Below are 27691 nucleotides of genomic sequence, written 5' to 3'. Positions count from 1 at the left end.
TTCACACACACATACACACACTCTCACACTCTCTCTCTTTCACACACTTCCTCAACCACACCGTGTGTTCAGTTCTGCGGTCAGAAGCACACTTTGTTAGCACAAGAAAGGACTAGTTTACGAAGATTTCTTGGTCGGTTCTCTGAGGTAAGTTTGGAGACTGGGGGGTTTAAAAAAATTAGCTCATAGCTGCAAAAAGTTTCCGAGTCGTAACTTTTGACGTTAGTGTTGATAGAAATACGAGCACGGGGCATGATTAGAAGTGTTTTCATGTTTCTTCTGGTTATCAAATCATCTTAATGTTGTACTTCATGTTGTTTAGTAACACGGAGTAACTCCGCGTTGTCAGTCTCCCATTCAACAAAGTAGTGAATTTCGGTTAAACCGCCGCTTAACAAAGAATGCACTACTTTTGGACAGGAAGTAAGAATAACATGCGTGTTGTTTCATCTGCAGTAGCGTTCAAGCCGCAGGAAAGGCACTTAAACGCGGTTCTAATATGTATTTCATGCAGTGAAGGATGAAGGAACCGTGAGCTAGAACGGTTCTAGATTCGGGTGTTTAGTGGAACGCATAGCGCTCGCGACGTTACGTAAGCAGAGCTCGCGCGACTCTGAGTGTACAATCTCTGAGCAACACTTTTTATAACCTGGGTTTTTTTTTTTGGTCTTGTTTCGTGTTATATGTTGTAGGAAAGTCGCCTATACACGTCGTAGTCAAGTGAAAGGGAGACCAAAGACATCATTCATCAACTAAACTCTATATTTGTCGCTGAAGAGACACTTTAATCACTTACTGTATAGTACAGCTGTGGAGGAAGAGGCAGCTGCTGCTACCCTTGAAATGAACCGTGCCACCTCAGGTCATAATCACATCTAGGTCAAATTACCACAGTGTGTGTGTGTCTGTCTGTTCGTGTTCCGAGCTGTGTTAGGAACTGTGTATGAGTGTGAACAACTAGCCTCAGAGAAAGAGGGAGAGCGAGAGACTCGGAGAGAGAGACTCAGAGAGAGAGAGAGAGACTCGGGGGGAGAGAGACAGAGAGAGAGACTCAGAGAGAGACTCGGAGAGAGGGACACTCAGAGAGGGAGAGAGAGAGAAATTCAGAGGGAGAGAGAGACTCGGGGGGAGAGAGACAGAGAGAGAGAGAGAGAGAGAGAGACTCGGAGAGAGAGAGAGAGACAGAGAGAGACTCGGAGAGAGAGAGAGAGACTCGGAGAGAGAAACAGAGAGAGAGACTCGGAGAGAGAGAGACAGAGAGAGACTCAGAGAGAGAGAGACTCAGAGAGAGAGAGACAGAGAGAGAGAGACAGAGAGAGACTCGGAGAGAGGGAGACTCAGAGAGGGAGAGAGAGAGAAATTCAGAGGGAGAGAGAGACTCGGGGGGAGAGAGAGAGAGAGAGACTCGGAGAGACTCGGAGAGAGAGACAGAGAGAGAGACTCGGAGAGAGAGACGGAGAGAGAGAGAGAGAGAGACTCGGAGAGAGAGACTCGGAGAGAGAGAGACGGAGAGAGAGAGAGAGAGACTCCGAGAGAGAGACTCAGAGAGAGAGAGAGAGACTCAGAGAGAGAGACACTCAGAGAGAGAGAGACTCGGGGGGAGAGAGACAGAGAGAGAGAGAGAGACTCAGGGAGAGAGAGAGAGACTCAGAGAGAGAGACACTCAGAGAGAGAGAGACTCGGGGGGAGAGAGACAGAGAGAGAGAGAGAGACTCAGGGAGCGAGACTCAGGGAGAGAGAGAGAGAGAGAGAGACTCGGAGAGAGAGAGAGACTCTGAGAGAGAGAGAGAGAGACTCGGGGGGGGACTCAGAGAGAGAGAGAGAGACTCGGGGGGGGGGGACTCAGAGAGAGAGACTCAGAGAGAGACTCGGAGAGAGACTCTGAGAGAGACAGAGAGAGAGAGACTCGGGGAGAGAGAGAGACTCAGAGAGAGAGAGAGAGACTCGGAGGGAGAGAGAGAGAGAGAGAGAGAGAAAAGGGGTACTAAGCTGTAGCGTTCCAGGTAGTACAGCTAGCAAGGTGTATGCAGGGTCTGTTTAAAGATTTAGTCTAAAAGATATGCACATTTCAATCTGTTTTTCAGCGGAACCATTCAGAAAGTGTACAGTACAGTAAACAAACCTATTAAAAGTTGTGCCACCCTTCTCGCCTCCTCTTTTCCAGCCCGTGTCCACAACCACTTTATCGCATCTCGTTCAGTCGGTTGGTTCTGAGGTGGTTTCTGATTCCAGTTTGACATAAGTGTAATGAAAATCTCACTTTCACGCCTAGCAAATCAGGTATTTCCAAATCATTTCAATTCCGTTAAAGCGTCGACGTAATTACTCAGCTGTCCTAAACAACAGAGAATGGACGTGTATTTCCAAGGCTACATAAATGGCATTGGGTTCTGTGAGAAATCGATCCAGACGTCTTGTTCTACATTTTCAGATTTATAGTAGCCACGTCTCAGATCGTATGACTTCCCTCCAGATAACAACCCAAGCGTTTACCCAACACCTGATATTTTACTTATTGTCCGTCATGTTTTGGGGAATTACCACAGCGGAAATTTTATGACGTCATAGCGTGGATTATGTTTTGTTACGTTTTAAAAAAACAAAAAACATTGTAGGTAGTTAATATGGACATATCTGATCATGTATTCGATCATATATTTTAGGATGAATTTAAAACGAACGCGCTGGATGACACGGAGAACCGGAGCAGGGCTTTATGTTCGGTTTTCATGTAAAATAAATAATTGGTAAATGATCCGTTTTAAATCGGGCAATTTATCATCCAATTCACACAAAGTAACACTGAGCTGTTTTCTCACGTCCGCTGATATTGTTTCGTGTTTATGATTGTTATGATATTTATTTATTATTATTATACCACAGTGCTGTTCAGTTCTCCAGTCTGATTTACGCTCTACATACTCCTGATAATAGTCTAATAACAAATGAAAAATGTGTCATTTAACAAGGAAAGCCCTCAAATTGTCGACACCTGTGCGATTTTTAACTGCGTTTTCGTTTTTTAAAACGCTCTCCGTCTACGCTGGCGTTTTCGAAACGTTTTCCGAAAACATGCTCGAAACGTCTTAAAACGCTCACGTCGCCATACTGCTCGTGTGTAAAAACATATAACTCAAACGTATAAGTTTGCAGTCTTGAGTAAACGTTCTGTCCCCTTTTTTTTTGGGGGGGGGGGCAAACTGAAGGTTGTACATACAAAGTGACATTAATTGTTAACAACGCTATTAAACTGGATAGCAGGCACAACGACTGCAGTACAACATCGTCCACCGTCTTGTTTGTTTTCAGTTGAATGGGTCACGTGACTCAAAATATGTCACTGTTTTTGTAAATATCCGTTTTCAAAAAAGCTCAGTCAGTTTTTCGCCGGACGAAAACGGCGTGACGGTGTGGACGGAAGTTCAAAACGTAGAGAAAAAATTTCAGATTTATCCGGATTGACGTAGACGTAGCCTTTAAGTTTTCCACCACGGGATGTTGTGTTTTGCGTCTTTTTGGTAACAAGCTGCGTTATTTATTTATTTATTTATTTATTTATTGTCTCATTAACACGGAGCTACTGTCGATAGCTGCTGTTACGTAAGCGATGACAAGAACTAAGTACGTCGTCGAATGTAGCTATAAACGGATCGAAAATATGACGTGTCCTAAATAATCTAAAATTGCGAATGATCACACTCCTGCACATATCTCGTGTAGCTCTCGCACAGATCACACTTCACTCCCGCACATATCTCGTGTAGCTCTCGCACAGATCACACTTAACTCCTGCACATATCCCGTGTAGCTCTCGCACAGATCACACTGAACTCCCGCACATATCCCGTGTAGCTCTCGCACAGATCACACTTAACTCCCGCACATATCCCGTGTAGCTCTCGCACAGATCACACTGAACTCCCGAACATATCTCATGTAGCTCTCGCACAGATCACACTTAACTCCCGCACATATCCCGTGTAGCTCTCGCACAGATCACACTTAACTCCCGCACGTATCTCGTGTAGCTCCCGCACATATCTCGTGTAGCTCTCGCACAGATCACATGTAACTCCCGCACATATCTCGTGTAGCTCTCGCACAGATCACATGTAACTCCCGCACATATCTCGTGTAGTTCTCGCACAAATCACACTTAACTCCCGCACATATCTCGTGTAGCTCTCGCACAGATCACATGTAACTCCCGCACATATCTCGTGTAGTTCTCGCACAAATCACACTTAACTCCCGCACATATCTCGTGTAGCTCTCGCACAGATCACACTTAACTCCCGCACATATCTCGTGTAGCTCTCGCTCAGATCACATGCAACTCTTGCACATATCTTGTGCAGTTCTCCTACTCTCGCAAAGACCTTTCCCACTGATATCTTGTGTTTACTTCTTGCATAGATGTAGCATGTACATGCATGTAGCTGTCACACAGATCTCATGTAGCTCTCACACAAATCTCATGAACTACTGTTTATAGCTGCTGTTATGTAAGCGATAACAAGAACTAAGTACGTCATCGAATGTAGCTATAAACGGATCGAAAACGTGGCGTGTCCGTCTGTAGTAATCTAAAATTGCGAAGTGTGGCGGTACTCCTCGGGACTTTCCGATGTTTTTATTCCTCATCTAATAATTCTGGATGACCCGAAAACCCTAACCTGTTATATATGAATGATCTGGAAATCTTTTGCGTACTATCTCTACAGCGATGACCTGTTTGTCTGTTTATCGCCACCCTTTCTTTCTTTTCAATCTGGACGCACTGGAGTCGCAATTCTTATCCAGTAATCGTGTCCGGTGACACGTTCGTCCAAAGAACATTCGCACGCTGTTGGGTATCCTTCCGTGCGATCTGCTGGTTCAACTCTCATATGACTCATTTTCCAATGCTCGTTTTTTCGCTACTCATCTCCACCCCCCGCCCCCTTTGTAGTCGTTTCTCACTTCTCTTTGGTGCCGAGTCGATGTGGCACAGATGAAGAAAGAGGTGGTCGAACGTACCCTACTTTGCCGTAAAGAGCAGCTTTAAAGTCTCCGTAGTGTTACTCTACTGATCGCAGAGCTCTGTTCTGACACGCGCAATGGCTCATCCTCTTTTGACACGCGATCACGTCGATGCTGCAAACATGTGGTTTCGTTCGTTCCTGTTATCGGTTCTGCCGAAGAGAACAGCCCGTAGCATTCATTCATTCAGTCTCTTCGAGTGTGTTCATTAGTAATCTGTGCACCACAAGACGGTGTTCTGTTTATTGTATTCAGGGAAGTCCAGCGCTAAGGACGCGGAACAGGAGCCGCTACCCTAGACAAAACCCGAGCTAACTGGTAGCACTAGCGAAAAAAGAATTTTGTAAGAGCGACGTAGGAACCGCGAGAGAGCACCTAGCACTCACCATCTAACTCTCGCGTAGCTCTTAAGTAGGTATCACATAGCGGTTGCATGACTTTGCATATCTCTCCTGTAGCTCTCATATAACTCTTGTTTTGATTTTGCATGAATCTCTTGCATTGATATCTCGCATTTACTTCCTGCCTAGGTCTTGCATGTACATCCTGGGACACACTTGCGTAGCTCTCGCGCAGATCTCGTGTAGCTCTTGCATAGATCACATGTAACTCTTGCACATATCTCGTGTAGCTCTCGCACAGATCTCGTGTAGCTCTCGCACAGAGCTCGTGTAGCTCACACAGATCACATGTAACTCCCGCACATATCTCGTGTAGCTCTCGCATAGATCACATGTAACTCCCGCACATTTCTCGTGCAGCTCTCGCACAGATCACATGCAACTCTTGCACATATCTCGTGCCGTTCTCCTACTCTCGCAAAGCCCTTTCACATTGATATCTCGCGTTTACTTCTTGCATAGATGTTGCATGTACATATATGTAGCTCTCGCACAGATCTCATGTAGCTCTCGCACCGATCTCATGCACTGCATGCCGTAGCACCGGTCTCATATAGCTCTCACTCAGATCTCGTATAACTCTCACGCATGCCAAACAGCTCTCGCAGATATGCCATGTAGCGCTCACACAGATCTCCTGTGGCCCTCGCAGAGACCTCATGTAGCTCTCACAAAGAACTCACGTAACTCTCAAAGAAATGTGTAGCTCTCGCACAGATCTCTTGTAGCTCTAGCACAGATCTTGTGTACTGCACATCTGGCACAGATCTCGCGTAGCTCTCGCATAGATATCGTGTAGCTCTAAAATTGCTGTAATACAGATCTTGCACAGCTCTTGTTAGCATACCTAATAGATGTGCAGGCAAGGCGTTTGTGTTTAACAGCTTACTGTATGCTAGGGGCCCCTGTTTGTTTGTTTTTTTGTTTTGAAGTGGGCGGGCGGGGGGTGGGGTGCTAACACCCTTCAAGCAGCATGTGTTTATTACCCATATTTGTTCTTTCACTTATACACAACAGTGTATGGCTGACATGTTTATCCTCACTCACAACACCAAGCAGACTGTTATTTAAACACACACACGCACACACACACACACATAGAATGGGCAGACAGGAGGCACTCTGAGTGCAGTGGGTGGCCTGGTGAGGTTAATGAAGTCTTTGTGAAGTGTGTACAAAGCAGAAATGGATACCAGGCTTAATGCACTGAGAAACAAGAGCAAAAGCCTTTTCACCTTTAGGGAGACATGCCAACACACACACACACACACACACACACACACACACACACAGAGTATTGAGTTACTTTTGAGTTATATTACTCTTAACACACATCTGTTTGTCTCACACACTTTTGTGACCTGTAATGTTTCTTTCTCTCACTCTTTTCTCTCAGTTGTTACTACACACACACACACGCACACACACACACACACACACACACACACAAGCTCACTCACTCACAAGGACAGACCTGTTTTCAGACCTGTTGTTGCATTCTATGACTGTGATAATTGACCAGAGAGAGAGTAGTTCAGCAGGTTTGACTGTACCCTGGTACTGTTCACACACAAACACACACATGTATGTACACATTCTCTCTCTCTCTCTCTCTCTCTCTCTCTCTCTCTCTCTCTCACACACACACACACACACACACACACACACACACACACACACACACACACACACACACACACACACTACACGTGTGCAAACATGAGTCGCATACACAACTTGCCCTGTTTAATAGAGGAATCAGCTTTTCCACACAGACCTAAAGCTGCCTGTACATACTGTGTGTGCATACGTATGTGTGTGTGTGTGTGTGTGTGTGTGTGTGTGAGAGAGAGAGAGAGAGAGAGAGAGAGAGAGAGAGGCTCCTGTTTCTGAGCCTGAGGGAAGAGAGAAATCAATTGCTTTCTGAAATGAGTCACATGGCACCTACCTCGCCAGTGACCTTGAACCCTTTCTTTCTTTCTTTCTTTCTTTCTTTCTTTACGTATGAGAGAGAGAGAGAAGGAAAGAAAGACAGCTCATAAGTGTGACTTTGCCCGCACTCGCAATACTGAAACTAACATGTAAAGTCTGTCTCGAACCATCCAAATCCGATGGAAATTTACCTGGAGCAGTCATTTGACAGCAGTACGTTTTCGCACCGCGTAGGTTGTTCGTACGAATTTGGAACAGATGGGCTTAAAGTAAATGACGGTTAATATTTGGTCGCATATCCCGTGCTTGCAATAACTGCATCAAGCCTGTGACTCACTGACATCGCCAAACTGTTGGTTTCTTCTTTTGTGATGCTTTTCCAGGCTTTTACCTCAGCTTCTCTCAGTTGTTTGTTTCGGGAGGTTTCTCCCTTCAGTCTCTTCTTCAGGAGGTGAAATGCTGCTCTACTGGGTTAAGGTCTAGTGATTGACTCGGCCAGTCTAAAACCTTCCACTTTTCCCCCCTGATGAAGTCCTTTGTTGAGTTGGCAGTGTGTTTTGGATCGTTGACTTGCCGTATGATGAAGTTCCTCACGATTAATTTAGATGCAAATTGGTGACAGATTGTTCCTGTAACCTTCTGAATTCATTCTGCTGCTACCATCATGAGTTCCATCATCACTAAAGATTAGTGAGAATGTTCCAGTGATGAATGATTTGCTTCTTGTAGTACGGCCTCTATATTTCTGCACTTGAAGTCTTCTTCGAGGGCTGGATTGTGATACCTTCACCCCTGCCCTGTAAAGGTTGTTGGTGATGTCACGAACTGTTGTTTTTGGGTTTTCCTTCACAGCTCTCACAATATTTCTGTCGTCAGCTGTTGATGTTTTTCTTTCTTTTCCAGAACATTCCGAATTGTCCTGTATGGGCTTTGCCCAATGCTTGTGCAATGGCTCTGATGGATTTTCCATCTTTTCTCAGCTTCAAAACGGCTTGCTTTTCTCCCATAGACAACGTTTTTAACGTCAAGCGCAGGCTTCACAGGCGAAACCCAAGGCTCAAACCAAGAGTAGATGTCCGGAGCTATTAATTGTTTAAAAATCAATCTAACAGGGCACACCTGGGTAACAAGAAATACCAGTCAGTCGCATGTTCCAGTATTTATGATCAATTTGAAAATGGGTGGGTTCAAACAAAAAAGCTGCCAAGTACTGAGCTGTTTAACACATCTAGATGTAAATATGAGGAAAGGAATGCTGACGTTCCGATGTATTATCTCTTATTCATCGTTTGACCTCTAACCCAAGTGTCTTCAGTGTATAGTGAAAACAAAATAATTGGCTTTGATGTTCCATTACTTTCAGAAGGCGCTGTCTTTTAGAAACTACACTTTAAAATGGATTTTTTTTTTTTTTAAACTAAAGCATGTCGAAAATGCAGGAAAATAAAAACATAGCTAAAAATGAAATGCACACTAACCCACAGCTTTAACAAATAAAGGAACTGTAATCCTAACAAAAACCTTTTCCAATTCCAATCTTTTCTGTTTGATTCAAGATATCTGAGCCACCATTTTTATTGATTGATTGATTGATTGATTGATTTATTTATTTTTGGCCATCGTTGAATCAAGGCCGATCTTGCGTATTGAATCGGTATCATATTGATTCGTTTAAACGAATCATGAAGACTCTTTGGAAGTAGAAACATCAGCCTATTGTCAAGTTCCGGAACAAGCTGAGGAAACGAGAGGGCTTTTTCATTTTCGTTCCCTTCGCTGTTTCTGAGAAAGCTTTGAGAAATTGTACTGTCGCATATCAGCGTTTACGCCATTTGTTCGAATGTAGATGTTATGTCAGGAACTCGAATCTGACGACAAGCAATTAGACACGGGACAAACCGGTAGGCTTCGGGTTTCGAGAGGTGTACATAGAAAAGAAAAGAATGCGGAATCTGATGGTTAAACATCACACGCGACTCAGGCAGGATAAACAGGTCGGCCTGCCTCGTACATTCTGCTCCGGAGAAGAGTCGAAACGCTCGCGAAGGCTGTCCAATAAACTGTGGCGATGTAAACAAGCTCAAGAATTAGAAGACGTGACTACAGCGAGCAGCTTTTTTTTTTTTTAGTGGCGAAGTCATGTGATCACAAACCCTACCGTATGTTCGTAAAACCGGTTTTACAGTGTGCTCTTACCACGGCTTTTTAAGATCCGTACTCCTCACGCTGTATGAGAGGACCGCAACAGAGTCTGTGCGATGATGTCCGTTGTCCTTGTCAGACCTACGGAGCATTACTACGTTCTGCATACGTCACCAGTGAGCGCGATCCAGGCTCGTGCAGAAAACAGGTCGCGTAAATGCAAGCGTTATTTTACTCTGTCCGTCAGCATGTTTTGGTTGCGTTTCACCGTCACCGCTACAGAATTTGCAGCCGTCCTGTGAGATTTGTGTAATGCTGTGTCGACCTCCGATCGCTGCTTTTAGACGAGTGTCGAAGCAGGGCTCGCACACTGACATTTTCATTTGAAAATATTCGACGCTGACGGAACTGTCGTCGGCCATCTTTAGTCAAATTATGGTGCCGTATCTGTTTATTGATGGCGGGGGTTTCATGTTCTCCACATGTTTCCGGGGTTTCCTCTGGGTACTCGGGTTTCCTCTCCCAGTCCAACGACACGCACTGTAGGATGATTTAGCATTTCCAAATTGTCCGTAGTGTGTGTGTGTGTATGATTGTGCGGTTGGCACACAAGTTTGAATGATTCCTGTACAAAGACTTGGCAACACATTTCACAGGAACATTTCCTCAGAAATCCTTGTAAGCTCTGCACACACACACACACACACACACACACACACACACACACACACACACACACACACACACACACACATGAACTTGACTCCCAGGACCTTATATAGCTTCACGCTTCATTTGAGTGAGCGTCTTATTAAAGTTTATTGGTTTAAACATCCTAAACTCCCTCTGTGAGAGAAAAGGGGCTGCAAGAAACGAACGGGAGAGTGAGCGAGTAGTGAACGAGCGAGATTATCTTTCTGTCGAGAACGCAAAAAGTGCTGACTGCGGTCTGGGCAAAATCTCCACTCCCAGTCTGGCCTTTCTTCCGAAGAGACATATGATACATCAAGGACGAGAACGAAGTCGTTACTCATTGACTGTGCTCTGTCTTCTTCTGCCTCTTCAACTGTGTGTGGGTGTTGGTGTAACCAGAGATGAGGTTAACAGGAGAGTAGGAGGTATCTTGGATACACACACACACACACACACACACACACACACACACACACACACACACACAGGACTGCCTCGCCAGGTCGTCTCTCAGTAACCGCTGTTACTGCTGAACAAACACACCAGTTGAGCAGCCACACAGTGTGTAAACTAGTAACAAACCAGACAAGCTGTGTGTGTGTTAGTACATAATATATGTGTATGCGTGTGCATATGGGTAAAGAAAGCTTCAGAGAGTTGCTGATGCTCATTCCACCTGTGTAACTAGACAGAGAAAAATTCTAATTACACTGTGTATTATCTAATGTTTATTTGCTTTTTTTTTTGAATAGCTGGTAAAGAATTCAGCACCAGCGCTTTGCCATTTATACTGTTTGCTTTAGAGATTTGTTGTGTAGGATTTGGCACTCTCAAATCTCACACACACACACACACACACACACACACACACACACACACACACACACACATTGCGTGACAGGCAAGAAGCTGACCAGTTACTCATCACGTATTAGGTACACTTAAGGAAATTTTGTTAACCCGTCCTCAGAAAGATAACACACAGGTACAACCCTCATGCTTCGGAAAGGAGTTTGGAAAAATAAAAACCCACCTCAAATCTTATTAGTTGTGTTATCTTGGCTGTCCATCAACAAGTGGGGCGGGGTAATGAACAGCATGTAGTAATGGGGAAAGCATTTGTTTTGTTGCTGTTCTTTGCGTGTCACGTCATCTAACGAAGACGACTGTAGAATCGGCCGTCTTTGTGGTATTAGGCTGATTTTTACCAGGTAGCGAGTTCAGACACAGAAGAGAAATTGAGCTCAGGTGCGTAAAGCAAATCTACGTTGAAGTTACATGCAGAAATGATCAGTCGCAGTTTCTGATTATATAAAATAACAGGGGAAGAAACATGCCTGATGGTGTTTTTATTACTAATCACTGGTTCTCTAAGCTTGTTCGAATACTCGATTCTGATTGGCTAGAAGGTGCGTGTTAAGACCGTTTTTACTGTGGTCTGTCTGAATACCCGATTCTGATTGGCTGGAAGTAGTTCCGGTCAGTTTAATCACCGTTCTAAATGAATGTGCTGCCTATAAACTGTAACCAGAGATCGTCACACCGATCTCAGTCCCATTAACTGTATTAGAAATAGATTTGACGGGATTAGTAATTCATTATGAAATATCCCAAGATCAGTCTGTGCGAAGTTTGTGGTTGTGTTTGCATCTCATATACATTTTCTCTCGCTCTCTCTCTGTCTCTCGCTGTCTCACTCTCTCTCTGTCTCTCTCTCTGTCTCACTCTCTCTCTGTCTCTCTCTCTCTCTCTGTCTGTCCCCTCCTTTGCAGCGTGTGCTCATTTTTTCCGCTCTCTCCTGAGAAACTAGTGTGTCTTTTTTAACGTCATTTGCAGCTGTGTGTGTGTGTGTGTGTGTGTGTGTGTGTGTGTGCGTGTGTGTGTGTGTGTGTGTGTGGTTCCCTGTTTATGTTTGTGTGAAAATGTTCTTGTTTAATGACAGGGTTTGTTCGTGTGTTTTTAAAAAGTCAGTGTGTAGAGTTCAAGCAGTGTGTGCTTTCTGTGCGAGCGTGAGTGTGTAACACTTCTTGAAGCGCACGGTCCCGCTCAGTCCCACTCCACCTGCTCCACATTTCATTCCTGCCCTTAATCAGTGCCCCACTGGTGCGGAGAAACGCACATCCCACCCGGTTTGTTCCGTCCTTCTTTACAGGACCCTTACTCTCGTGTCCCTTGCCAATTTTTCGATGCCCGAGTGCTGCTCCGTTTCCTGTTATGATGTAAACACGCCTTATCAGCATGGGTACTGAAGTGTTAGCATATGTCATTGCTTTGGAAAATGTCTAGCTTATCTGCTGTCGAAAAATGCACTCGGTTGAAAGTTCTCGGGGGGAGGGTTGGCGTTGACCTCGCCGCCATTTTGTGATCCAGCGAAAATTGTCTGTTACTCTGGAACTAACTGTTCGGCCAGAAATGCCGTCTGGAATCTGCAGCTCAGTCGCCGTCTAATCCTCACCATAGCAACGTGATAAAACCCAGCACTCACCCCCCCCATTGTGACTATGTTCTAATCTAAGATCAGTTGGATTCCCAGTACACGCATGCCGGAGATGCATGCCACTGATCTTGTGAGCTGATCTGAGACCAGATTCTTTCCATGCTGTTTCCTTAATTGCCAGTGTATTTTAGAGCTGATCTGAGATCAGCATTTTCCAGTGTCTATGCTCGTTTACGTGCCTTTGACCTCAACCGCTGACCTGAGACCGCTTTATTTCAGTGTCCAAACTTGTTCAAGTGCCGGTAAACTTGTGGTCTGATCCAAGATCAGCTCCTTCCAGGGTCTGTGCCGGTTCGAATTCAGCAAACGCACGAGCAGATGGAGGATCATGGGGGTCTGAGTGCCGAGGTGTCTCGTGAGCAGCCCTGCTATTGGACGCTATCGGAAAGTGTTTGCAAGCAAAAGATTGAACTCTGTCCACGCACGCTGTATATGCAAACAGTTTCTTTCCAGTTATAAGCCACAGCTTCCAGACTGCTTCCTCATTTTTACAGACCTACAACTTTACCCTGTAAATTCCCGGAGGTCATAAGGTCCCTTATCATATGAGTAGACGTTTATTTGTTCTGTATCAGAATTGTATGCTATGTCATGTTATGAAATGCTGTAAAGGCCAGTTGTGACACACTTCGGCCGTGGAATCACTTAAGAGAGGGTGGGTGTGTGTGTGGGGGGGGGGGGGGGGGGACGGACATGTGTGGGGACGTGTGTAGGTGTGTTTTGAGCTTTAATGCCATCAGGAATGCAGTTCAGTCCGACTTTAGTTGCTGGGTTTGGAAAATAACATCTAAGAAACTTAGCGTTTATGAACGCATTATGTTATTTTATTAAATACATAAAAGGACAGGAAGCTGATGCAAACATTGGGAAAAGAGTTTCAGCAGACTACAGCAATATGTGAAATGTGTGTGTACAAAAGGAAGGGGAACAAGAAATGATGAAAGGATGTGTTAACTCGAAATGCACACGTTTTTTTTTTTGTTTTTTTTTAAAGCGAATAGTTTAGTTGCTAACAGTTTTATGTAACATTTGGCACATTTGTTTTTATTCATTTCTGTAACGACTTTCTAGGCTCCACGGACGATCGCACGTCCACGTACAAGCTTTTCACACGTGCTGGGGATTTGTACAGCTTAAATAAAAGGCATCATGCATACTGTACAGCTAATCCACGGCTATTATGTACCGTAAAGGAAATGGAAAAAATAAAGGCTTTCACTGTCGTGTGAGCGGTTACTGTGTGGGACGTTCTAATGTGGAAGTTTCTGTCTCTCGCTCTCTGTCGCTCTCTCTGTCTGTGTGGCAACTCCTCAGGTATTTCCTGTATGTAAAGATCCAGCTCTGCATACAGCTGTTTGAACATCTGTTTGATCAACGTGTTCTCCATTTCTCTCTGTGCGTTCTTCAGGTGTGTTTTCGCCATGGCTCCGTTCCTGCGGATCGCCTTTAACGATTTTAATTTGGGAAGCCTTCCTCCTTTGACCGATGAACCATTCTGTGCCATCAAGATGAAGGAGTCTCTCAGCACGGGTTAGTATGTCTGAGTAAAACTCGCACGCGCGCGCACACACACACACACACTCACACTCACACACACACAATATGCTGCCTACATAACAAACCTCCTAGTTGATATTAACACTGTGAAGCTATGATATGATGATATTCTAATTAGTGGCATTATCATGATTCTGATTGGCTGCTGAGCTTCTCTAATGTACGTCATGTCAAAAATGTCATCACAGTTTAGAAATCAATGCACTAGATTGTATGTAACCATGACAACAAGCTTAATTAAAGGTTTAGCCTATGTATAAATGTATATACTTTTTCTACACCCTTTTACTGTTATGCATTTTTCTAAATACATTTAAAAAAAAAAAAAAGTCCAATGACAAGGATTTACAGAGAAAGGCGGTGACAAAAACTGAGTGACCTCCCTGTCCTGTTTGAGACGTAACCATAGCAACAGTCTCGTAATAGTAGCTTATTGAGGGATTTAAAAATGAATTCAAGGATATAATAAGTTACATATGCAGTACGGACAGACAAAGAGCCCCAATAAACCAATTTGTAATACACCAAAAGAAACCAATTAATATAGAATTATCTTGCTCAGCTCTGTCTGTCTCTCTCTCTCTCTCCCTCTCTCTCTCCCTCTCTCTCTCTCTCTCTCGCTCTCTCTCTCTGTCTCTCTGTCTCTCTCTCTCTCCCCCCAGAGCGGGGAAAGACTCTCGTCCAGAGGAAGCCCACCATGTTCCCAGCGTGGAAGTCCAGCTTCGACGCTCATATCTACGAAGGCCGTGTGATGCAGGTTCTCCTGATGAAGACGGCCGAGGAGCCTCTCTCCGAGGCCACCCTGGGCGTGTCGGTCCTCGCGGAGCGCTGCAAAAAGGGCAACGGCCGAGCAGAATTCTGGGTAGACCTGCAGCCCTCTGGGAAGATCATGATGTCCGTGCAGTTCTTCGTTGAAGATAACGAATCAGGTGGGTGGACACTTTATACTGTGTATATATACTCACAACGGTTTGTCACACACAAGTAATGAAAAGTTTGTTTATTAACAGTCATTTTCAAAGTGTAGTGTCGTTACGCGAGTTTCCCAAACTTTTAGTAGCCAGGGAAAGTTTATATTACTGATTGTCGTGCCCAAAGTGTACACATTTACACAATATATATATATATATATATATAATATATAAAGTAAAAATTCTACGCACTTTGTATCATATCAACAGCACTGAATATGGTCATATTCCTACTGTAGTATACTTTCAATTAAGTTTATACTTGTTTTTAGGGTCCAGATTTATGTTTTGAGCTTTAGCTTAGACATGTTCAATTTAGGATCATAGCTAAAATAGGTAAATGATAAGTAAAAACCAATGTAACAGAATGTCTTTCATACGCTGGACTACAGACCCCACTGTGTAGTGCACCCTAGTGGTGATACGGGGTTAAGACCACTTTTATCATCCCAGTTCAGCGTCTACTGAGTGATAAAAGCAAAAAAAGAAAAGAGCAGCATGAAGTTTAGGAAGGTAAAAAAGGGAAATGGACAAACATTATGGGCTTGTGGGAATGTAAGGAATGATTTATTGCAGTGGCTAGGACAGTGTGGAGTGTGTCATGTTACTGGACCGTTTGTGGAGCGTAACGGTTGAGGTGGCAGACACCCTCGCTGGTTCCACCCCTGTTTCATAGACTTCCTGAAAGGAGGCACAGTCATGCCTATTTATAGAGCTCATGTCTGAACAGGCCTCTGCTCTATCCTCAGAGTGTGAGCAGGCCTCACGACAGCAGCTTCTAATCCAAAACGCACACACCCACACCCCCCCCAACCCCCCCCACCCCCAAACACTGCGTCCTGTCAATAAGCCATGAACCGAAACATAATGTTTGGCTTAATCTATGCCCCCGCTCTTTCTCCTTTTCTCTTTCTCATTCTTTCTGTTATTTCTTTCCTCATTTTAGTTTTCCTTCTTTCTTCCGTCTTGACCTCATTCATACACACCTCCGTCAGCTGTGTCCCACAATGCCATTTAATTTGTTTACTTTAGTTATCAAATGAGTCAGACGCCCAGTTTCACTTCCACAATCTGCTCCTTATATCTTTCTGGCCCATTTAAAATGCAGGCATGATGGCATTATAAATTTTATACACACTACCAGTCGAAAGTTTAGAGACACTTGACTGAAACTTTTAACATGATCTTTAAAAGCGTAGTTGTGAACTGCTTTAATACTGTTTAAAAAGCATCTCGGGGAAATTCCTCAAGAAATCGGTTGAGAAAATGCCAAGAACACATTTCTGGAAATTCTGGGCAAAAAGCGTGTCTACTTTGAAGATGCTAAATTATTGAAATTATTTTGAATTATTTATCACAACATAATTCCCATGGTTCCATGTGTGTTATGCCAGAGTTTTGATGACTTTATTATTATTATTCTAAAATGTAAGGGGGGGGATGAGGATGAGTATGAGTCTGTCTAATCTTCTAACCAGTAGTGTGTATATATACAGTGAATACATAAGACATGTATTATGTAATATATAAAGTTTTTGGTTTATACAGGCATTTTGCATTAGCCTAATTGGGGCATAAGCATATCTTATCATATATTTTTATTGTACTCCTGCTGCTATGGCGCAGTTATGTTATTCATGGTAAATGAACACCATTATCCTAGCCCTAATGCAGCACTGAAAATCCTTGAATGCTATTTCGAAATTAGCATTTAACCTCATATCCACAGCAAACAAACTGTACATAAAGTGAATTACAGTCTAACAGCATTACAGACTAATAAGCTCTTCCTTAAGATTAGACTTTTTTTGTGTGTGTGGCATGAAAAAAAAAAAGCGCTGACATGAAATAGGACAAAAAATAAACTAGATCAAACTAACGGTGTCTCTGCGTGAGACAATAATTATATACATGTACATAATAATAGCTCGATTTTATACTGCGTAATATGCAAATGTAGACAACCGACGAGCTCGTGTCGACTTTGGAAAACGCACGGCAAAGAATTACTTTACTAGGTGGCTGTGGTCGGAACGTTCGCTGGGTGTTGCCAACCCAATGGGGGGAAAGATGAGTCAGTGGGTGACTTGAGGGAGTGTGAACAGCAGTGTCAGCTTCGCTCAACAATACACTGGAACTCCCCTTTGAGTGGTGGTATGGTGGGTTTTTTTTTCTCTTCTCAGCGGGGGGTGGGGAGGGACGGATTGGGGGCTCAAAAATTATGCAGAGTTGCAAAAGTGAAAGAAAATCCCGCAGATCACAGCACAACAACAATCTTAAGCACATTCTGCATACATGTACTATTGTTTGTTTGTTTGTTTGTTTGTTTGTTTGTTTATTTATTGAACCCATAAACTATTAAAGATATCAACTAGTTATATTAAGAATCTAGTTCCTTATATATTAAGAATCACATTTGTGGGATTGGCATCATTTTAAGCCCGTTTAATTCAGCGAAGAGTCAGGTTCATAATTATAATAATTATAAAAATAGTAACTATAAGGGATATATTGATAGTAGTTAATGCACAGCAGTTCTTCTGAAGACCTTCGTAATCAGGTACTTAGCATGATTCTTAGCAACAAGCATCCGATTGCAAATGTCCTTAATTTGCAGCATGGTGTTTTGTAGTTCCGTGACGTCTCGATCGAACTGTCTTTCAGAGGGCAAGGCGTCCACCGGGGAGAAAGAGGAGGACGGGATCTTAACACTGAATCGAAGAAGAGGAGCCATCAAACAGGCCAAGGTTCACTTCATCAAAAACCACGAGTTCCTCGCCACCTTCTTCAAACAGCCTACGTTCTGCTCCGTCTGCCGAGAGTTCGTCTGGTGAGTGAGTGGATGGATGGATGGAAACATGATGCTAAGGAAATGTTGCATTGTTACACAAACATCAATAAAAAAGTACTGTTTAGTATCTACTGCAGCAGGTAGCGCTTTGTGTCGTAGCTGATAAATCTAAACTATATTCTGTGTTTGACAGTTTTGAGTGTGTGTCTGTACTGGTTCTGAGGAATTCCTCTGATTCTTCAGGAGTCACTTCAAATACCCTGGGCTGTTCGTTCCTGTATCGTGTGCGCGTGCGCACGCGCGTGCAAAAAAAATGCTTCATAGTTTTGCCCTGGTTGTAGTATCACCTGATCTCTACAGATAAAGCCTTACACTGTCTTACACTAACACTTTTTCTGTGTCCACTCACAGGGGGCTTAACAAACAGGGCTACAAATGCAGACGTGAGTTTTTTTATGTCTGTTCTACACTCGCGCACACACACACACACACACGCGCACACACACACACTGTTAGTACAACTACATTTAATAGATTTAACCATGCTTCAGTAACACGTCAGCCTGTTATGAAATAATACTTAAAGTTGACGTCAGGCCTCTTTGTATCTCTGGCTCGCATCGTTATTTTGCCATTTTTCAGAAGCCAGAAGTTTCGCACGTCTAACACGAATCACGTCGGCATTATCGGAAAACCAAAAGGAAGTGCAAAAATAAAACGTAAAATTCCAATTCTAGTGTAGTCATAAACGGGCTGACTTCCTGGTCCACGTGTTAATCTTACTTATAGACGTATTGTGCTCTAGGCAGTTAAATCGGTGAGCATACGGATTCATTTTCAACAGTTGTCGACACATTTGAAACATGTACAAGAAGCTTGCTTAATTAATTAATTAATACTACCTCACCTAATAATGTAACCTCTGCCCCCTGCACTCCTGCCTCTTTCCCAGAGTGCAATGCGGCCATTCACAAGAAGTGCATCGATAAGATCATTGGGAGATGCACAGGAACGGCAGCCAACAGCCGAGACACTGTGGTAAGGACCAACACGCCGTTTATCTGTTAAGTAAACACACACACACACACACACACACACACACACACGAGCAGTATCAGCCCCACGGCGCGCGACAGTGACCATGTGATTGGCTGGAATTGACTTCAGTTGAAAAGTGTATCAGCTAGGTGGTGTTGTGGTTGCGTTGGCCAGTAGAGTTCACTCCAGCCTGTTGACTTGGTTGATCTATGGGTGTGCACGAAGGAAATTAGTCTTCAAGGAACAGAAGTGTTAATATAATCGAAGTGAAAGTGAGACTGTAGGCTGTAAAACTGCATTCCTTCTAAGTATTGTAAACGTACATTAAATGTTCCTTCCTCTGCGAATGACATGACATTTGATGTGGGCGGCCAGATGACGAGTGATGACACGGACGGAGTTATAATTAAGGGAACAAAACACGACGGGGCATTCTTAAAATTTTACACTGGTGACTCCTTCCATAAATGTTAAACCTCCTTCCAGAAAATGTCACCATATCACGTGCTCTTGCTTTTAAAAAAATTATTATTATTATTTTTTTTAATAAGCACAAAGCTTTAGGATGGGCCTGGTGAAAGGGTCGAGTTCCGGCGGAACAGACTGGCAGGTTACAGACTCGCAAGGATCACAAAGATCAGAGTCTTCTGCTGATCAATCAACAGAGGCATGTGCGCTCTTAAAGCGCACGCAGCTCAGTCGTGTACATCAGTGAAGCAGCTACAGAGCCACTGGACTACATTCGATGAGCCAAAGATCTGTTTGGGGGGAAATGACGATGCAGACCTTGTGTTTTTATAGACAAAAGCCGATACCTGATATTTAAGCTTCTCAGGGATGTAGGAGTCCGGTAGTAAGCCCTGGTAGATAGCGAAAGAGCAGGAAGATCGGGGGTGGGGGGGGTTCTGTACCTCAGAGTGGCACTATGAAGCGGGATCGACGCTTCGTTCGAACTCACAGACCTCTGGGTCTACGGCGGTGGGTAAATTACGACTCCTTTGTGTGTCTGCAGTTCCAGAAAGAGCGCTTTAAGATCGACATGCCACATCGCTTCAAGACGCACAACTACATGAGTCCTACCTTCTGCGATCACTGCGGAAGTCTGCTTTGGGGAATGGTCAAGCAGGGCCTGAAATGTGAAGGTGAGACGGGATTTATTGTCTGTCTCTTTTAACTTCGGCTACTCCATTTCTTTCACCTCTCCTCCTGGCGCACGTACGCTACATTTTGATGCAGACTAATAACTAAGTATTAATTCCAGAATTAAAAAAACAAAACAAAACCCTAATCTAATCGAGAAAGATGGCCAATCTGTTATAATCCACTAAATAGGAAATTACTCCATGCCAACATCTGCGCATATGTGTTTGGAAACAATTACGAGATTAGATGGAAGTGAGAGACATTTAAACATTCATTTCAAAGCACAATGATAAGATATAAAGTCTTCTTGCAGGAAAACTGATCCCTTGATTAATCAGTATTAATCACCAAATTTTTATTTTTCTGGTGTCTTCCATCAAAATGCTAAAAAAAAATGCTTTTTTGCACTATGAATTCCTAAATGCTTGATTTGGTTGAGTCTCTCTCTCTCTCTCTCTCACTCTCTCTCTCTCTCCCCACTCTTTTTAATCTAAATATTTGTCTTCTCTCTATTTAGACTGCGCGATGAACGTCCACCACAAATGCCAGGGAAAAGTAGCCAACCTCTGTGGTATAAACCAGAAACTTCTAGCCGAAGCTCTGACTCAAGTTAGCATTGTAGGTGACCCACAGCAGCAAGGTTTATACTTAAAGTTGTCAGTGCACCTGGATTCACTTACCTAACCTTACATTCAGTTCCCACTAGTTTGTTTGTTTTTTGCTGGCTCTCTGTTTGAAATAACTTCATGGTGCTGGATGGTGCTAAAATCATTTTTAACATGTTGTTAATCATATTCCGCTCAGAAATCGTCCACAAAGCGTCCTGATCCCACCGTGTCAGACATTGGCATCTATCAGGATATAGCCACGCGTGTGCCGCTGGAACCTAGCAGTAAGCCTTTATTATTGTTTCTTTACACTGTACTATCGAGACGTTCGAAAAGTTTGAAATGTTTTCAGGCAGGGCGATATGACGATATAATATTACGATAGATTGCATCACAGTACACTTTTGTGGATATCTAATATCTATTTTAATTCATTTTTTTGAATCTTTTATCATTCAAAACTGACCAAAAGTAGCTGATTCGATGTTCAAATATTTACAGATTTTTTTTTTTCTTTTCTGCTTTCAGTGTTAAATATTTATTTACTTTTAATAATAAATTATAATATAATACAATATCAATTCAAATGTTATTTTTTTTTAAATATAAACATTTATATTTTGTACATTTTGTACTTTATTAATATAAAGTATCAAACTGTTTATTTATTTACTTATCTATATCTATAATTTTTATTTTTTTATAATGTGTCATTGCTATATTGCTGGGAAATTGTGAGCAAACATAAACCATAATACGTATAATATTTTTGTCACATCGCCCAGCTCTAGTGATAATTAGTGATGCACTTTTTTCTGGTTCTACGTTCTTTAATAATTGTTACCGCTAAATAATCCAAAACCGTTGATTTTGTTTTTTTTTTCCTGTGAATGTGTTAGGAGATGGCACTCTGTATGACAATCTGTGGGATGGTCACACTCCTACACCTACCGCCATCCCACACCAAACTCACTCCATACACCTCTCCATTGACCAGTTTGAGTTCCACAAAGTGTTGGGTAAAGGTAGCTTTGGCAAGGTGAGAAAACACACACACACACACACACACACACACACACACACACAGAGTAAACACACAAACCTGAGTATGCATCGCCATGCGATTAATAAAGATCGGTTCGAGACAGAACCTATTTAAAAGCACTAATAATATCGTTCTCTTGCCTTTCTTATACATCATATACATGAAGCCTGTACTGTGTAACGAAACATTAGTACTGTGTCCGTATGCGCTAGGTGATGCTGGTAGAGCTGAAGGGCCGCGGCGAGTTCTTCGCCTTGAAGGCGCTAAAGAAGGACGTGGTACTGATGGACGACGACGTGGAGTGCACAATGGTGGAGAAGAGAGTGCTAGCGTTAGCCTGGGAAAACCCCTTCCTCACACACCTCTACTCCACCATCCAGACCAAGGTGCAGTAACAGTTCTCGGGTGAAACCGATTCGAAACTCAAAGCTCATTTTTACGTCAAATTTAGGTCTATAGTATGGTTAATAAATCCGTCACCTACGCATGATGGAAATACCAGTCTGCCTCGTTCAACAAAGAAATAGACAGATACTCAACTCATAAAGATACTGTCATTGCTCATTAGTCATTTAGGAGAAACATTGTCCGAGTATCGGCTTTATTTAATAACATAACGTTTTTGTAATCCACTTTCGGTGTGTTTTTCTCCACAGGAGCATTTATTCTTTGTGATGGAGTACCTAAATGGAGGAGATTTGATGTTTCACATTCAGGATAAAGGCAGATTCGATCTTTACAGAGCCACGTGAGTGACTGACTGACATAGTTTCCCATAAAGAGCTGCACAACCAGCCAAACAAGACCGTATATCTGTACAAAGAGTACTTACACTGAAATTAGAAGAGCGTTTAGAAGAGGGGGATTATCTGATGAACTCGACGATCCGGTCCTTCACTAAACGGTGCTCTAAATAAGTAGTATTATATGCTTTCTTAAACATAAAGTCTATCAGTGGTGTTCATTATTCTAGCTATCTCAAGGATAGGCCTACGGTTTATAACAATTTAATTACCTTTTGTGCCATAGACAAAAGAGAAAAGGTACATGGTAGCAAAAACAATTCTCTTCACTTATAGACTCACTGGGTAACACCTCCACCCCTGCTCGTTCGTGCAGTTTTCCAACAAACCCAATCATGTGGCAGCTGTGCAATGCATAAAACCTTGTGCTTTGGATGAAGATTGGAAAGACCAGTGGACCTTTTTTTTCCCCCCAGTCATCAGCTGTCCAGGTTTGGTGAGCCTTTACAGGCTTACCGTAGTGGAACCTGTTGTTATAGGTCATCCACTTTGAGAGTCGATGCTTTTCTGCTCACCACGGTTGTAAAGAGTTACCGTGGGCTACTGTAGTCCATGACATGAACAGTAAGTGAAGCTCTAAAGCCGTATAAGCAAGATTTTATGTATTGTGCTGCTGACGCAAGAATGATTGGATAATTGCACGAACGAGAAGGTGTGGGTGTTCCCAATAAAGCGGTTGAGTATACGCATTCCTTACTAAGACTGTTTTTGTTTTTTTTTTTTTAGATCGTTTAAATTGCTTGAAGGTGAATTGGAAATGCTGACGTATAGACTTTTTTCTTTTTTTTTAGTCTTATGTCATGTTATTTATCCAGTGCAGGGAAGCGTATGAATTATAGAAACGATGGTGAGATGGGTTGGATGCTCTCGATGGAAAATGTCTACAAAGTACGTTCTTTTATTGCAGGTTTTACGGTGCTGAAATTATTTGTGGCCTGCAGTTCCTTCATTCCAAAGGCATTATCTACAGGTGAGATGCTGGGAAACGATTGTCAGTATTTTCTCGTATCTGTCCCGAAGGATATAATGTAATATCCTAATGTAATGTTGTTTCGACTTTTTTTTTTTTTTAAATAAATAAACATTTCACAATGCCACATATTGATCGTGACATGCTCTCTAATGTGTTTTTGTGTTTTGTTTTGTTTTTTTCTTCTCCCAGGGACTTGAAGCTGGACAATGTGATGTTGGACAAAGACGGACACATTAAGATCGCAGACTTCGGCATGTGTAAAGAGAACGTGTTTGGAGAGAACCGTGCCACCACTTTCTGTGGAACACCTGATTACATCGCACCAGAGGTGTGTGTGTGTGTGTGTTCTCTATAGCAGTCGGTCCCCAAAGTATACGTTAGAAGCTGATTTGAGGGGTCACTTGATTTAATGGGTTGAATTCAGTATCTTGGCAATAAACTTTGACACAGAAGTATAGCGTACCAGTCTGCCAGGTTTTTTTCCTGGGTTTTGCAGTGTCCCAAACAAATTGTGCTCGTTTAACAAAAGGAAGTGAGGATTATTCACTTCGTTGCATTTGTAATGATGCTGATTATTTATTCAAATGCTTTCTAAACGATTTTAAGAAACTTGGTCAATTCTGACCACAGACACCAAAGATGGAAGACTGGCTCAACACATCATCATCATTCATGCAAGGGTGTGTGTGTGTGTGTGTGTGTGTGTGTGTGTCTGTGCTCAGATCTTACTAGGGCAGAAATACACCTTCTCAGTGGACTGGTGGTCGTTCGGCGTGCTGGTTTACGAGATGCTGATTGGCCAGTCACCGTTCCAAGGTGATGATGAGGACGAGCTGTTCGAGTCGATCAGGATGGACACTCCTCACTACCCGCGTTGGATCACCAAGGAGGCCAAGGACCTGCTGGAGAAGGTAACGTGTAAATGGGACGCTAATGAAAGCGATCTCTTGCCAGTCATGCTGCGTGTGCTGTATAAATGCAAACATCACTAAATACGCTTATACACTATCTGTTTATTACTTACTACTATACTATATGTTTATTACTATACTGTGTTTTTTTTTTTTTTTGCTTTAAAATCTCAGTGTGTAAAGAAAGTTGTGAAAATGTACTTGCCTAAACATTTCTGATTTCTTTAATAGGTTGATTTTTATAGAAAAATGTAACACTGTGTTGCTGAATATTTCTTTTTATTTATTTATTTTTGCTTAGTCGATGTTTTGAATACTGTGTCTCATCGTCGTTTTACAGTTATTCGAGCGGGACCCCACCCGCCGTCTCGGTATCGTGGGGAACATTCGTGGACATGCCTTCTTCAAGACAATCAACTGGCCCGCACTTGAGAAGCGAGAGGTCACGCCCCCCTTCAAGCCTAAAGTGGTACGGTCTTTAGATTGATTAGGTTACATTGTCCGGTCTAAACTTCTTTCGACAATAATTAGTCTGGTGAAAACTCTGGCGATTACGTTCACGGTCCAGACGAATAATCTAATCACATCACTCTAAGTCTTTTGAGAGTCTGAGATTCTGTGGTTTTTGATCTTATCGTTAAACCAAACAAAAGCTGATGAACGATTCATTAAGAGCTGGAATGATGTCTAGAAACATGTTTATCCCTGGGCCTCAGGTAAGCTAATAACCTTTACTCCCAGCAGTTAGAGCACCGTTCTATAACTCACTCGAATGCCCCAATTGCATTTAGTGTTTTATCCCAATTTGCACGTTATTTTGGGAAATGAATGCCAAAAATTAGGCTTAGATGAAAGATTTAGTTTTGCTGGTTTCATCTCTCTCATCAAAGCTAGCAAATGGTTGGATTGCATGCAAAACTATACTTCGATGTTTTGGTGGAGAAAATAGTGGTGGAGAAGACTTATACCCAAGTGTGTACAGTAAAATACATGTGAAGCTTTAGCGATCTAGAGATTGTAGAAAGCCAACTGATTATTTACATTAATGATCGATTGGTCAAATTATATCTGAACATATTGTTTTAAATGATTATAAATAAAACTAAGATGTGTTCAAAGACGAAAAAAAAACAATTCCTTGGTCTTCTTTAGCTAGATTGACACGCAGGTAATGCATTTTGGCAGGTTTTCAGGATTTGCACGACTTATATAATCGATCACATGACTGAATCGTGGAGTAGAGAAATAAAGCAAGACTGTTTGCACACGCCGGTTTGACGCGTACGCCGGGAAAGTCAAATAAGCGTCCCGTGCGATCGCGCCCTAATCCGAAAGGAATCGCTTTTTAACGAGCCGCAACGCAGTCGGTCAGTACGACCGCGCTCGCGTTTGGTCACCGTGCACAGATCAGGCGGTTATCAGTCTGCGCTCTGATTGACGTGTGCTCTCCTCCAATCGCAGAAATCCCCCAACGACTGCAGCAACTTCGACCGGGAGTTCCTGAGCGAGAAGCCCCGCCTCTCGAAAGGCGACAAGAACCTGATCGACTCCATGGACCAGTCTGCGTTCGCCGGCTTCTCGTTCATCAACCCCAAGATGGAGGCCTTTCTGGAGAAATGAAACCGTGCTGTAAACCTCTCTCTGACTCAAACACACACACACGTACAGTACTCAGAGGGTGCTGGAGCTCTTGGGGTCCAACCAGTGTTAAACACAGCCACCCAAGCTTGCTCTTCTGCTCATAGTGTGAATGAAGTGTTATTAGATCAGGAAAATAACAGTAACAGATTGGTGTGAACAGAACCTGCTCACAAGCAAATGCCACTGCGCCCCCTAGGGACCAAGTACTGAATATGGTTATGTTTCTCTCATTTTTTTTTTTCTTTTTTTTTTTCTTTCTCATGATCAAACTTTGTAACCGAATGAACTGTATCTTACGTACTGTATCTTTTGGTGTTGTAATATAGGACGCTGTGCAGATGCTTCATTTGCAGATTAATTGGTTGACACGGATTGGAAAACTGCTCCCACTCACAGCTCAGACCTTGTGTAATCCTAACGCTAGACTTGTCTGGACTGGGAATCTTACATTTCCCCTTTGGGCTCTTTTTATTAATGCCTTGCTTTTACACCAGGTTTTCCATTTTAAAAAAGAATCAGGGGTGCTCTATATAAACTGGATTCGTTTAGTAAGTTGAGATTTTTCAGCTCACCTTCCCACCATCTCTGTAAGTGGAGCCAAAATTTAGCCTGCTAATCTGTGAACCCATTCCTTTCGTTCTAGAAACTACAGCCAGACAGAAATCATGCTATTGTCCTTATAGTCTATGGTACTATATTTTGCTACAGAATAAATAGTGGGTGGAGGTTTAATACCCTCGTAAATTAATATTTATATATATATATATATATATATATATATATATATATATATATATATATATATATATATATATATATAAAATGTGTGTGTGTAAACTTGTAGGTGATTTAAAAAAGAATTAAGATTGTATATAAATATATATATATATATATAAACGTTTGTATATTGTTCTGAGCTGTTGTCATTGTTGGGAAGATAATGATGTTTTTTTTTTTGTTGTTTTTTTTTGGTTTTGTTTGTTTTTTATTACACTTCAGAATTCCATATAATAAAAAGCATCTTTATCCCAGAACCCTGGAGTCATCATGTGTGTGGTGTTTATACTTATTAATACCTTCTTAATGATTCAGTAAGGATTATTAATCCTCCTTTAAATGATTGTGAATGTATTTTAAAGTCACCCTGAATTTTATAAAATGTCTTTAAAAAAAATCATTGTGAATATTAGTATTGAACAGGTAAGTGCTATTGTGTCGTAAAACATTCGAACCGATCAATCAGGTGAATCCGACGTTCGAATATAGGCTGTGCAACGGTAACTTACTAAGTCAGTGGAATTGTTTATGTTGTTTGTTATTAGCATATTATTACTAGATTCTGAATTTTTTGACACTGGTAAACATTTGCATGTTTCTATACGTGTTTCTGTTGTTGAATAGTTGAATCCTTGTTGTTTCACACGATTTCCAAAAAAAGTTTTTGTCGTGGAAGTTAGACAACACTCGCAGACTTGTCCGCTCCTTGACTCCCTTCCATAGAGACAGCAATACACAATGACTTC

The 27691-nt window shown here is 42.4% G+C and overlaps 1 protein-coding gene across 1 annotated transcript; it reads left to right on the top strand.

Annotated features, from left to right (window-relative positions):
• prkcdb (protein kinase C, delta b) lies at nucleotides 1–26926 on the top strand. The gene is made up of 17 exons (XM_053652982.1): nucleotides 1–147; nucleotides 14096–14217; nucleotides 14907–15173; nucleotides 17880–18045; nucleotides 18418–18449; nucleotides 18959–19044; nucleotides 20057–20186; nucleotides 20705–20805; nucleotides 20992–21079; nucleotides 21695–21834; nucleotides 22053–22226; nucleotides 22497–22588; nucleotides 23551–23613; nucleotides 23806–23944; nucleotides 24339–24527; nucleotides 24868–24996; nucleotides 25989–26926. The coding sequence occupies exons 2-17, from the start codon at nucleotides 14109–14111 to the stop codon at nucleotides 26145–26147; spliced, it is 2064 nt and encodes a 687-aa protein (XP_053508957.1). The 5' UTR covers nucleotides 1–147; nucleotides 14096–14108; the 3' UTR covers nucleotides 26148–26926.
• Nucleotides 26927–27691: the final 765 nt, after the last annotated feature.

Source organism: Ictalurus furcatus, chromosome 21 (genome assembly GCF_023375685.1).
Source record: "Ictalurus furcatus strain D&B chromosome 21, Billie_1.0, whole genome shotgun sequence".
Lineage (NCBI taxonomy): Eukaryota > Metazoa > Chordata > Actinopteri > Siluriformes > Ictaluridae > Ictalurus > Ictalurus furcatus.
Note: the sequence above shows the minus strand (reverse complement) of the source record. Positions and strands in the feature narration are given on the sequence as shown.

Bases quoted from the DNA above. Each gene is read 5' to 3' on its own strand.
- prkcdb (XM_053652982.1), top strand. From the start codon at position 14,109: ATGGCTCCGTTCCTGCGGATCGCCTTTAACGATTTTAATTTGGGAAGC. The intron at 15,174-17,879 runs GTGGGTGGACAC...ACTGTCTTTCAG, and splicing joins CGTTGAAGATAACGAATCAG to AGGGCAAGGCGTCCACCGGG. The intron at 22,589-23,550 runs GTGAGTGACTGA...CTTTTATTGCAG, and splicing joins TTCGATCTTTACAGAGCCAC to GTTTTACGGTGCTGAAATTA.